The sequence below is a fragment of the Clarias gariepinus genome, chromosome 3 (assembly GCF_024256425.1).
Source record: "Clarias gariepinus isolate MV-2021 ecotype Netherlands chromosome 3, CGAR_prim_01v2, whole genome shotgun sequence".
NCBI classification, from domain to species: domain Eukaryota; kingdom Metazoa; phylum Chordata; class Actinopteri; order Siluriformes; family Clariidae; genus Clarias; species Clarias gariepinus.
The window spans coordinates 39,173,760-39,186,105 of NC_071102.1; the positions used below are offsets into that span (position 1 = coordinate 39,173,760).

General features: G+C 36.9%; 1 protein-coding gene across 2 annotated transcripts; it reads right to left on the minus strand.

Moving 5' to 3' along the window:
• Nucleotides 1-584: 584 nt before the first annotated feature.
• LOC128518785 (uncharacterized) lies at nt 585-10,832 on the minus strand. Of its 2 annotated transcripts, none has more exons than XM_053492054.1 (10): nt 10,291-10,832; nt 10,060-10,150; nt 9,332-9,449; nt 9,083-9,237; nt 7,942-8,105; nt 7,688-7,829; nt 7,473-7,566; nt 7,088-7,151; nt 6,580-6,665; nt 585-6,039 (listed from the first exon to the last, which is right to left on the minus strand). In XM_053492054.1, exons 2-10 carry the CDS (start codon nt 10,148-10,150, stop codon nt 5,250-5,252), a joined length of 1,704 nt encoding a protein of 567 aa, XP_053348029.1. In that variant the 5' UTR covers nt 10,291-10,832; the 3' UTR covers nt 585-5,249. The 2 variants fall into 2 exon arrangements, with proteins under 2 accessions (XP_053348029.1, XP_053348030.1); XM_053492055.1 differs by having other exon boundaries at nt 10,066-10,150; nt 10,291-10,831.
• Nucleotides 10,833-12,346: the final 1,514 nt, after the last annotated feature.

Consider the following 12,346-nt stretch of genomic DNA (forward strand, 5'->3'; position numbering starts at 1 on the left):
GTACTTTTGCGGGTGAGCATTAGACTTCACAAAGGCGAAACAGTTTGGTCGTTGAATACGTCAAACAGACAAACTTTATGTCTACATAATATAAGGCAAGAAAACAATTCAAGTGTTGCAAACAGCGGAAATGTTTATGGGGTGTTGATCAGATAAATGTCCAGCAGGCACGAATAGATAATGGAATATTGATTTCTTTATAGTGAGGCCATAAAGGCTGGGTTTCCTTAATCCATTCTGCATTGGAGTGCAGTTAAAACATTCACACTAAAGCAGTTTGAAAGCGCTGCACTGAAATTTAGAGTAATGATTGTATTTATGTTTTTTAAGTAATGGATCCATAAACGAGTAGATAGAGTGCGATAAACCTTTACTACTGGTCGAAAAAAACAAACAATTTTATTACACCATTATATGCAATATTACAGTTTAGGCTTAATGAATAAAATATTTGTGCATCATGAATCTTTTGTAAATGAGGTGTTGATTTATTTTTGGATTAATTTTATTAGTAAAAACTATTATTTTACTATGTTTGTCTTTGGAACCTGTTTGTAATCCAGCATTGAGATGAAGACCAGATGTTATTTTGTGCGTTCTTTATTTTGTGCTGTCTTTGCAGTACATACATAAAACATGCATAAAAGATTTGCACATAATTTAATTAAACAATACAATATATCTCACAGCAAGAAGATAAACATACAGTATGTAGATACGTGAAATCATATTTTCAGTTCTCAAAAAAATAAAATGTCATAAGTACGAGGGGCGTTCAAGTCAAACCGGGACTGATGAAATTTCTTTTAAATGAAGGTGTAAAACCAATTGAAATTCCCAGTACGGTGATTAGACTCTCAGCTGCAGTAAAACATTTGAATGATTCAAACATCTTAAAGAATGACGATCCCGGCCAAGGTGGCTTGAAGCCCACTGAAGTCGTGGCTGGGAGTTGCCCATATACTGTATAGCCCTAGCTATTTCCACATGTTTGGGGCATTAAAGGATTTCCTTGGAGGCCAGCGTTTCAGAGGTGAAGCAGGCAGTCCAGCTTGAGGGTATCCAAGCACTTGTGAAGTATGAAGTGCATTAGTGTAGCAGGGAATTATATAGAGCAATAAAGTGAGTTTTTTACTCTCATAACTGTGTTCTGTTATTGTGCACAATCCAAAGTCCTGATTTGACTTGAATGCCCCATGTACATTTCAGATGAGTAAACAAAAGCCCAATAAAGTTCCTTTCTCATCACATTTTATGACTTCACTAGATTTCATGATATACACATTCAGTTGTACTCTGGTGAAATTGACAATAAATCCTATCTCAAATAAATGTCTTATTAAAAAGAATACCAGTAAGCTGTAAAAGTCATGCTATCAGTCTAGTTAGGGCTTATTGTAACATATATGCTGGAAAAATGCCCCCCAAGGTGGTAAAAATCGTCTATTATTAGTTACAATCCTAAATTGTAACCTAAATTCGGATTGTCATGGTGTGTGCTCAGTTCGATGATCTGTGCGCTCGGTTCAGTAATCTGTGCGCTCGGTTTGGTAATCCCTCTACTCAGTTTAGTAATCTGTGTGTTCGGTTTAGTAATCAGTGCAATTAATCTGCTTTGTGTTTGTCAATCTGTGTGCACAGACTCTGCCATCAATCATTTTTGGACCACATGACCCCTTTGGGGTTGTGGGTGGGGTGGGGGGAATTGCCAGTATTTATTAGTATGCAAGAACTTTGACCATGCTTGTTGTATATTCAGCGGAAACTTTAGAATCATGGTTACTATTTAAAAAACATGGTTAACCCACAGTTAATGTTAGAAAACCATTGTGGTGAGGAGAGATAGAGAGAGACAGAGAGAGAGAGAACTATTTGCACAAATGTAATTATAAACATTATGTCCATAATATCTGTCTAAAAATGCTCCATCAATACCAATTCAACAATCCGATAACTGTGTCACAAAGCTCAAATGATTACAAATGAATAAGAGTACAACTCAAACCAGCTAACTCAAACACTAATTCATGAAGCAGAAATCTCCATAACGTTCATTCAGATTCACATCATTAACACGTACATGGAGAAAACTCACCAGACAATCCTGCAACCTGATCTGACTCAGATCAGATCTCAGAGTGGTCCTGTATTTGAAATATATCTGAAGAGCTTCCTTTTCACTAAAGAGTGGAAGGAAACATTCACATTACGATAAAAAAAAAAAAATTTTGTGGACGCAAAGCTGTGTACTGTATGTTTGGGACGCAAAGCTTCCTGCCAGACCAGAATTGTGTCTGTGCTGCGAGGATCATATTAACCCTAGGAACCTTCCTGCATACTCATTTCCATTTTTTTCTCCCTTGATTCCACAGTTGAAATCATGAGGATCAGGCATGTCCTGGCATGTTTTTAGGTGGTGTGCGGAAAACTCACGAACCCAGAGAAACTTTGAAAAGACATGCAAAACTCCAACAGACCGTAGGCTACGTTTGTAAATCTTTGAATTGAGTTTGCACAAGCCAAATTTTGGCATTTTGCTCTGTTCCCCACCATCTGGCACATCAGTTTCTAGGTTATTGGTTTTTTAGGTTACTAGCTTGATGCCCTATTTTTTGACTGTGGGACAAAACCCATCAAACACAGAGAGAATATGCAAACTCAGAGATCAATATTATAGTCAATAATGTTTGGAATCACTAATTTCCTTGCATTTTTGTGATGAAGCCTATTGAACTCCATAAAAGGTAAAACCCACAGACCAAAATTAAACAATTTTAAACATTCTGAAGGCAAAATCTTGAGTATAAAGTTCTGTGTAATGGTTTGACATTAAGAAAAAACTGACATCTGTTTTTCCAAAATGATTTTGTTTGTTGACCTCTTAATCATTTAATCATAAAAAGCATCCACTAGCATCTAAGGCATTAAAAAATTGAGAAACAGGTGCAAATGGTGACAGATGATCAGGCCGGTGATTATTATACTGATGATACTGAAGGCTGAGTGGTTTGAACAGAAGAGAGGGGAAATGAGGCTGCTGCTGAGGTTGTTAAATAAAAATAAAAAAAAACACACATTTTTTCAATTCTATGTAGCTTGTTGCAGTAAAACATTTGTTCCCATTTCTGTAATTTAAACTATAGGTAAATTTAATGTGATATGAAGAAATGAGTGGTGGCTCAAAGAGATTTGCACAATACTGTGACCGAGCATATCGGGCAGTTTATGTTTGTTCTTGGTGACAGGCAGCCACACTTCCCTCACATGTCTACCACCCTTCCCCTTCCTGATTCAATTCTGCGAAAGGTCTGTGTCATGTGATTTTGGCACGCAGCCCAATTGGCATAAACAGCACAGTTACAGATCGTTCACTTATCAATCCCTTGGAACTGGGTTCTATAAAGTGTTGCACATCAGTAGACAAAAGACAATACACATTTACACACCATCTGTGCCTTTCCTGCAACCCACAAAACACTGAGAGAACATGCAAACTCCATACACACAGACCCTCAGGTGCAAGGGGACAGTGCTAACCACTATACCACTATAATAAATAATTATACAGAAAGTCTATCCATTTAACTAAAATAATGATTTAAGAGTTTTACTTAGTATTTACTCTTTTCACTAACGCAGGAGCATGTGTACTACATAATGTTCTTTGCTCCTACAGCATTTTCCTATATAAATGATCCTACGAACTATTCTTATGGCGTAATCTGTTTGTATCCAGCTGGAAAAAATTAGCCTGATCAAGGGAGCAAACTGCTGACCCTGGAGCTCTAATGCAGCAGCACTCCCTCCCGTACATTTCTGTGAGAACAAACTAGCATCTCTGTCCTGTTTGCTTCCTTGTCAGCTTGTGTACAGTATACTGTCCCTTCGCCCCTTAACTTGCATTCTCTTGTGTTGCTGATGAATATTCAGTGATCATAACCTGTCCTGCCTGTCGTCTGGTTCCTTATGTGTGTGCTTTACTTAGTGTGTGCTTTGTCCTCTACAGAGCCCATCTTGATTATTCTGTCAGTCCAAATATGTCCCTTGTTCTTGCCCAGAGACGTCGTGACACTGAACAGATCATAACAAGCCTTTTTTGACTTAGTGTTTGGGAAGACTAAACCCAAGCGACATGAAAAAAAATTAAATAATAAAATAAACAGCTCTGAATCCAATAGTCACTCTGAAAGAAGTTAACTGAATATTTAAAAGCATCATATGTAAAAAAAGAATGTGCAGTATTTACATAGTGCAAAATTTTTTTCAATCCCAAAAGAATTCCCCAGGCAGAGTTCCACCAGGTACGGTAAAGGTCTATAACCAGGAATTTGCTGAACATTCAGAACAACCGTTATCGACTTGTTTGGTCACATTGTGTTAGAGACAGAAAACCTACGCTTCATTCCATCATGTACAGTATAAGATTCCCATGACATTGTGAAAAAATGTTGTTTTTTTTCCCATTCCTGAAGAGTCTATCACAAACATGGTTTCATTTTACCACATTTGGCTGGAATTTCAGCTTTGTGGGTGGTGTTTATCTTTACTAAAACTCTTGCAGTTTTAAGTGTTTGCTTTCTCATCTCGGATTACATTCTCACAGTGAACTGCGATGTCTGTACATGATAAAGCATAACTATTTGTTTTTAAGTGATAGACTCTAAGGAAGTGGTAAGGTGGCTTGGTTTGCACTTGGTTTCACAAGTTCTGTAATTTCACACCACAATACTACACTTCTCTAATTTGGCCTATCTGCCTATCCCTCGGCGAAGTTTTATTTTCCTCTTTTCTAAATGCATTATAATTCATTCATAGTAATTAGGTAAATAAGAAAACCAGCCAATCAGCTATTGTTCTGCATTAAAGTTAGACATGTGACTTTTTACTGCCATTCAGTACATGTAAATGAGTGTTTTGCCAAAGTTTGTGCCAAAGTTTAAAGTAAAAAGCTTCAAGAGCCATGTAATGCAACACTTCACATTACATTTATATCGCCATAGTTTGCAAACATATCCATACCTGGCACGCTCCCATAAAGCCACCTCACGAATGCTCATGCTTATTGATGTGATTTAACGTCAGCTCTCGACAACCGGATAATAATGCCGCCATGTTTAAAAACACGCAATTTTCCGGTGAAGCCTGACTTCACTGCTTAATTGTTATTAGATAACAAAAATATATGTACATATACATTCCATGTCTTTTCAGTTAATACATTTGCATGAACTCTATTCTGAGCTGCGAATTCAAACCCTGTGATAAGAGCAGTCAATTTGAATACCTGGAGAATTATGGAAAGCCGAGCCATTGGGATATTTCATTTCAGCTTCTGTGATAAGGTTCTTTCCTTCTTCTGCATTCTGGAGCAAGCTTTGAACATCTTTATATCCATTTTCCACTTGGATGATGTCATTTTTGCCGAAAATGTTTTGCGGGTTCTTGCTGCAGTTAAGCTTTTCCATGATAAGATTGACGTCATTTTGAGAGCTGATGAACTCTTGGTCGGTAGATGGACAATCGGCGAGATCACTGACGCTCTGATATCCAGGAACCACAACGATGTCATTGCTGGAGCATAAGAACTGAGTCTGGGTGGTGTTTTCGGATCCTGAGAGACCGGTACACGGGCCGTACTCGAAGTCTGTTAGGATGATCGGCTCCAGGTTTCCGTTCAGAGGAGGAATTGCAGTGTGACTCTCAGGAAAGTCGTTGATAAGCTGCTTGACAGCTGGGTTCTGACCATTTTCAGAGAGTGAAAACATATAGAACTTGTTACTGAAGCCAGAACTGTTTCCGCTCTCGCTTCCAACGTTACAATCATCATCGTTCGGTTTCAGGTTTTTATAATATGAGTTGGACATTGGTATCTGATGAAGGGTCGTTGACAGAGATTCTTTGACGAGTTCAGAATGAGTGCTGCTTTCTTCTAAACTCTCGTTGCCTGTTTGGCCATAAATCACATCAGCTGAATTGCCATCTTTCCCAAGGCTGTTGAGGCTATTTTCACCCCTGATGTCTACCACAGAGGACACTGGCCTGTTGTCAGGAGGATAATAAGATCGATTAAAAGCGATCTAAACCATACTTAAAGAATTGCATTTCTTTTGATACTTTTTTTTTTGGATTTTTCCAATTTTCTCCCCTAATTTAGTCGTAGCCAATTCCTCCCCGTCACTAGGGGGCTCCCACATTAAGGCTACTACTACTAATCAGCCGGGAGGGCAGAAGACTATCACGTGTTTCCTCCGAACCGCGTGACGTCAGCCGACCGCATCTTTTCGAACTGCTTGCTCACGCACCATTAGGGGCGGAGTAACACACTCGAAGGAAAGCGCTAGCCGCTTCTTCCACGTGCGCGAGCTCACAGACGCCCCTGATTGGCTGTAGAGCCGTGATTAATGTGGGAGCACCTCTCATCCCTCCCCCCTGAGAGAGCTCGGCCAATCAGCTCTCTCTAGACCTCATCAGCATCAACCGGGGTTCGAATCAGCGATCTTCGGATGATCGAGCGAGCAATTTACCACTGCGCCACTCTGAGGCCCTTTTAATACTTTTTCAAATGTACAAAACAATCACCATGTCTTTTCTCCAGCGTGGACCTGTTTCGAAGGGTCAAGATGGATAGGTGAGTACTCGTTTTGAAATGACAGCAAGTTCGGGACCTAAAAATGATCAAAAGTATGGAGGATTATTATTTTTTCCTCTTGGAAATAATATGGCAATTAAGCTGTTTGTGTTGAAAGAAATATTGAAATGTTAATTTATAGTAGTGTCTTGCATTTTAGATGTATGGTGTACAGTGTTTACTTTATTTCACTTTATTTCACTTATCACTTATATTACTTTAGACATGAATGAGCTTTCCCTGCTTTATGTCCTTTTTCCATTTTTTTGTATTGACCACATCTAAAACAAGCCAATTAGATTTCCCCCAATGTGAAGAGACACCCTCCCCTGACGTGTTGATCAGTGCTGCTGTTCTATAGATGGGTGTGGCTCAACAGTAGCTCATTTACATAGATACTGAAACAGCACATTTGGAGGAGGGGTGAAAAACAAGTTTAGAAACAGGATCACTGCCTACCTGTTTTACAAAATTAGTAGCTATGTTCGGAGTAGGAATCTTGTCCCACCACTCGGTCATGATCCTGCAATGAAGAAGTTTAATCGCACTTTACTTGGAATTAAGAATTTACAATTTGAATATAATTCTAATTATAATTCTAATATACATTACAGTATGCATCTGACAATGTAAGTGTTTAACCTATTGCTGTGTGAGTATACTGTACATAAGGAACAATCACTGAAAAAAACAATTTGAAAGTACCAAATACCTCGTACTGGTACCATTGGGAACTTACTGTAAAGCACCACATTTTAACACTGACAGTAGCTCTACACCCAATTTACTGCACTAAATATAACTAAACTGTGGATTAAAGTAGCTAAAATGGAACCAGGCTTACTTGTTGTAAAAGTAGTTGCTGATGAATATGCAGATGATCAAAATTACACAAAGTATGGGAATTATTATCCTGAGTTTGTCTCTTAAAGACATGGCTGAGAAAAGAGATGCAGTAATAATAGAGTGAATCAGGTTTTTGGAAAATAGTGTAATGTGTTTATTATTATTAATAACAATAATAATAATAATAATAATAATAATAATAATAATACTTACGTGTGGTAAACCTGTACGGATCACTGTAATCACCGAACATTGTCTCGTGGTGTTTCACTCTTACTTTCACAATATAGTAGGAATTTGACTTAAGGTTTTTGCCTATAAGCTCATATTTCATTTGGCCTTCTGTCAAAGTCACCTGTATGAAAAAAATAAAATGTACATGATGATTTTCTTACAGTATGGCAATGGCAGATATCAGTACTGATATATGAATGTTTTATATGTTACATTACACATAGCTTACTCACAGATTTTGCGCTGTCATTGTTTCCTTCGACATAGTAAGTGAGCTGTGGAATCAGTTCACTATTAAACACGGGCGCTTCAGTGGTATAGTTGGTGTCCCAGAAAATGAGAAAGTTTCCATTCTGAGTCTCAGTGACTGATATATTGAAGGGTTTTACAGGTTTAACTGTTTAGAAGAAATGCATTTATGGACTGGTAAGAAGTTACATATATAACAGTTACACATATTTACAGTAGCTGCTACAAAATTATGAACATTTAACAACTTGTTGAAGTTTCATAATTTTCAGTAAAAAAAAAAGGTTATCCATGTACACTACAGTGAAAAGCCTTGAGCCCCTGCATTTCTTCATAATAAGTTTAAGAAATGGGAACAAATGTGTTACTGCGACAGGCTGCAATTTAACCAATGGTTGTTTATGTAACAACCTCAGCAGCAATCTCATTTCTTGGTATACCATCCTCTTGTCATGACCACATCTATAGACATCTATCAGATATCATTATCCAGACATCTATTACACATCTACAAATAGAGCTCTAACAGACATCTAAAAGATTTCTAAGAGTTCTGTGCACTATATGGCGCAGATAGAATCCCACGATGCATCAGTTTTGTCAGGAAGCCATTTTGGTCAATCATTTCCATAAAGCAAATTGCATCGGAAATCCACAAATATCTAAGAAATCATTGTGCATCAATCAGGTAAGTTAAGAGGCTCAAATATATATATATATATATATATATATATATATATATATATATATATATATATATGTAAACCATTTAATAAAGTGCAATAATGAATTGACTTCAATGTATAAAAACTGTCTTTATTGCCAGCTTTATACTTAATAAAAAATGCAGGGCCTTGACAATATCCTGCTTCTACATGTACTCATATAAACAGTACATGTTATGACAAGTTGGAACTAAAAAAATATTAGGGACATAAAAATCACAAATAAAGATGACTATATCTCACACAACACCTAAATAACTAAATTGACATAATGGATAAGACCATTAGCAGAAACACTCTCACTCTCCCTCCTCTTGATTCTGATTAAAATTATTTCCTTCTTGACACTAGGATTATGAGATATATAATATTATACCACTTATGCTTATGTATTACTTACTGTTCTCTAAAGTATTGATAATTTTAGTGAATAACATTTTATTCCATCTTAACACGTTAACTGTGTAGTTCTCTTCCGAAACAAAACCACCATCCTCTTCGAATGAGCATTCGCATTCACTGGCATGATGTTGATCGAAATCACATTTAAACATTCTGCAAAACAGCAAGTAACAAAAAATACCATTAAGACAGGCTGAAGTGAGGTGAGAAAATTATTTAAATGTTTTAATCCCACTGATGAACTTACTTATTTCTTCGAGACACATTGAGACTGTACTCAGAGCAATTTTCAGGTTGGCCAAAGGTCAGAAGGCATTTCATCTCGGTTAGGTAATCGATTATACAACCCAGATCCAGGTTAAGCTCTGGGGGAAAAAATATATATATATTTTTTTTTTTATTAAGTATATATATATATTTATATATACAGTATATGCAGTATATCTCCTTTTCTTGGGACCCTGACCCATGATATTTTCCCCCTAACTTCGTTCTCTCTCTCTCTATATATATATATATATAGATAGATAGATAGATAGATAGATAGATAGATAGATAGATAGATATAGATATACAGTATAGATATAGATATATTTAGTGGTGTCAGTGAATTTAATGGTCTTACTGAAAGCCAGGAAATACCACTAACTCTCTCACTCTTTATTTATACTGTTTTATCCTGTATACAGGGTTGTGGGAGGCTTTGGAGCACAAGTTGTGGTACACCCTGGACGGGGTGCCCGTCCATCACAGGGCACACATATACACACACTCAATCACACACTATATGGGGCAATTTGGGAATGCCAGTTAGCCTGTGGGATAAAATGAAGTACCCAGAGGTAAACGATTAAGCAACATGCACACAGACCAGGAGGCAGAAATCGAACCCAGACCCTGGAATTACAGTACAAGTACAAGGCAATGTTACACCACCACAGGAAATACCAAACCACTTCAAAGAGCAATGCATACGCTTGCCTGGTCTTGTATGTTCTTCAGAAGATTCAGTGAAGACAAACGTGATTAAAAGGCCCAGTTGTACGATGAGGAATATTCCGCCCATCTTTTAAGGATGAAGAAGTGAAAGTAAAAGGATACAAAGGAAAAAACAAAAACAAAGATAAAACAGCAGTAAAGCCGAATAGATACTTTTTAAGCGAATAGCTTAATAATGAGGAATTAACGGGTTCTTTAGAAACTCACCCTTTGTGTTTTTTAGCCAGAAGTCAAATGAAAAATAAAAAAATATATAAATAAAAAAAGAGGGAGCTGGAGTTATCCTTGGATTGTAAGATTAAAATGTCAAGCGAAGGTAAAAAGCTTTCTTTACATCCGAGCGCGCGCGGTCCGGGCGCTAAAGACGCGTGAGGAGCGGGAAACGGGACCATCGGCTCCAGCAGTGCCACAGAACCACCTCTTTATCTCACTTCCCGGTTGAGGAACTGGGTAGAATGGGCGTGTGTGCGTGTGTACGTGTGTGCGTGTTTTTGGCTTTACTGGAACAGCTACAGCAGTTCTGTGGAAAAACGCGTAACGACGACTCACTCCTCCCCTTTACCACGAGAAGCGTAGAACAATAGCCCGAATCCATAAATAACAGGAACTTATTAACGAGCGATCCGATATGGAAACGGGTTAAACGCCATGGAGAAATAAAAAGCTTCCTGAGAAATAGCGGGATTACTGGATAAAGCTGGCTGAAGTATTGCGGACAAAAGTGAAAGCAGAAAACCTTCCAGAGCTCAAGCGTCCTGTAACCCCCTGTCAGAGATTATTCGATAGGTATAAGAAGTGTGTGTGTGTGTGTGTGTGTGTGTGTGTGATCAAAGATTATTCATATATTAAAAATAAATAAATAAATAAATAAAATTAAAAAATATATATGGGTTTAGATTAATGATAATAGAGATTATTCTGGAGACATAATTTAAGATCCATGGCAGAGATTCTAGACTATTCTATTATTATTTTTTTAATTAGAGATTATTCCATTAGAAAGATTAGAAATTATTCTGGGGTTTTTATAAGAGGTTAGTCTGTGGTGATAATACAGATTATTCCCGAGATGTGAGAAGAGATCACTCTGTGGTTGTGGTTAGAGGTTATTTTCTGAAGGAAATTATAGACTGTTATAGTTTTTTTTTTTTTTTTTTTTTAAGAGACTATTCTATGAGAATGATTATTCTGGGGTTTTATAAGAAGTTAGTCTGTGTTGGTTATACAAATTATTCTGGAGATGTAAGTAAAGATTGCTCTGTGGTTGTGGTTAAAGATTATTCTATTATAGAGGTTTTAGAATATTCTATGTTTTTTTTTTTTTAAATGAGAGATTATTCAGGTTTATTTAAATCTAGATATTTGTCAGTTCCTCACCAGTCAACTTCTAACGCTACACAAAGTGGTTAAGTGTGCATTTTAAATGCAAATAATAAACCGGACTGCAGTATAGAGTTTAAGCATTAACACATTAGGCTAATTATTATTCCCTGTAGTGTGAGTATGTGTGTGTGCCCTCCGATGGATTGGCATCCCATCCAGTGTGTACCCCGCCTCGTGCTCTAACCCGTCTCCTGGGATAGGCTCTAGGCCCCCCGTGGCCCTGAATACAGGATAAAGTGGTATAGACAATGAGTGAGTAGGTGAGATTTATAAGGATGATTAGAATTTATTCTGGGGTTTTTATGAGAGGTTAGTCTGTGGTGATAACACAGATTATTCTGGAGATGTGAGAAGAGATCACTCTGTGGTTGTGGTTAGAGGTTATTCTGTGAAGGAAATTATAGACTGTTCTAGTTTTTCTTTTTACAGACTATTTTATGAGAATGATTAGGGATTATTCTTGGGTTTTATGAGAGATTAGTCTATGGTGATAATATAGATTATTCTGAAGGTTTGAGTAGACATAACTCTATGGTTGTGGTTAGAGTTTCAATAATCTCTAACTAATCTAATCTCTGTAACCAATCTAATATTAATTATAGTGATTATAGTCTATTCTATGTTAGTCTATGGTGATAATAAAAATTATTCCAGACATGTAAGCAGAGATTGCTTTATGTTTTTGGGTAGAAATTATTTTATTAGAGAGATTATAGACTATTTTAGTTATTAATTTATTTTTAAATCAGTGATTATTCTATGGTAATGATTAGCGATTATTCTAGGGAGTGTGATTGGAAATTATTGTGGGGTTTTATGAGGCATTTTTTTTATATATTTTATATATAAATATTATTCTGCAGATGTGATCAGAGATCGC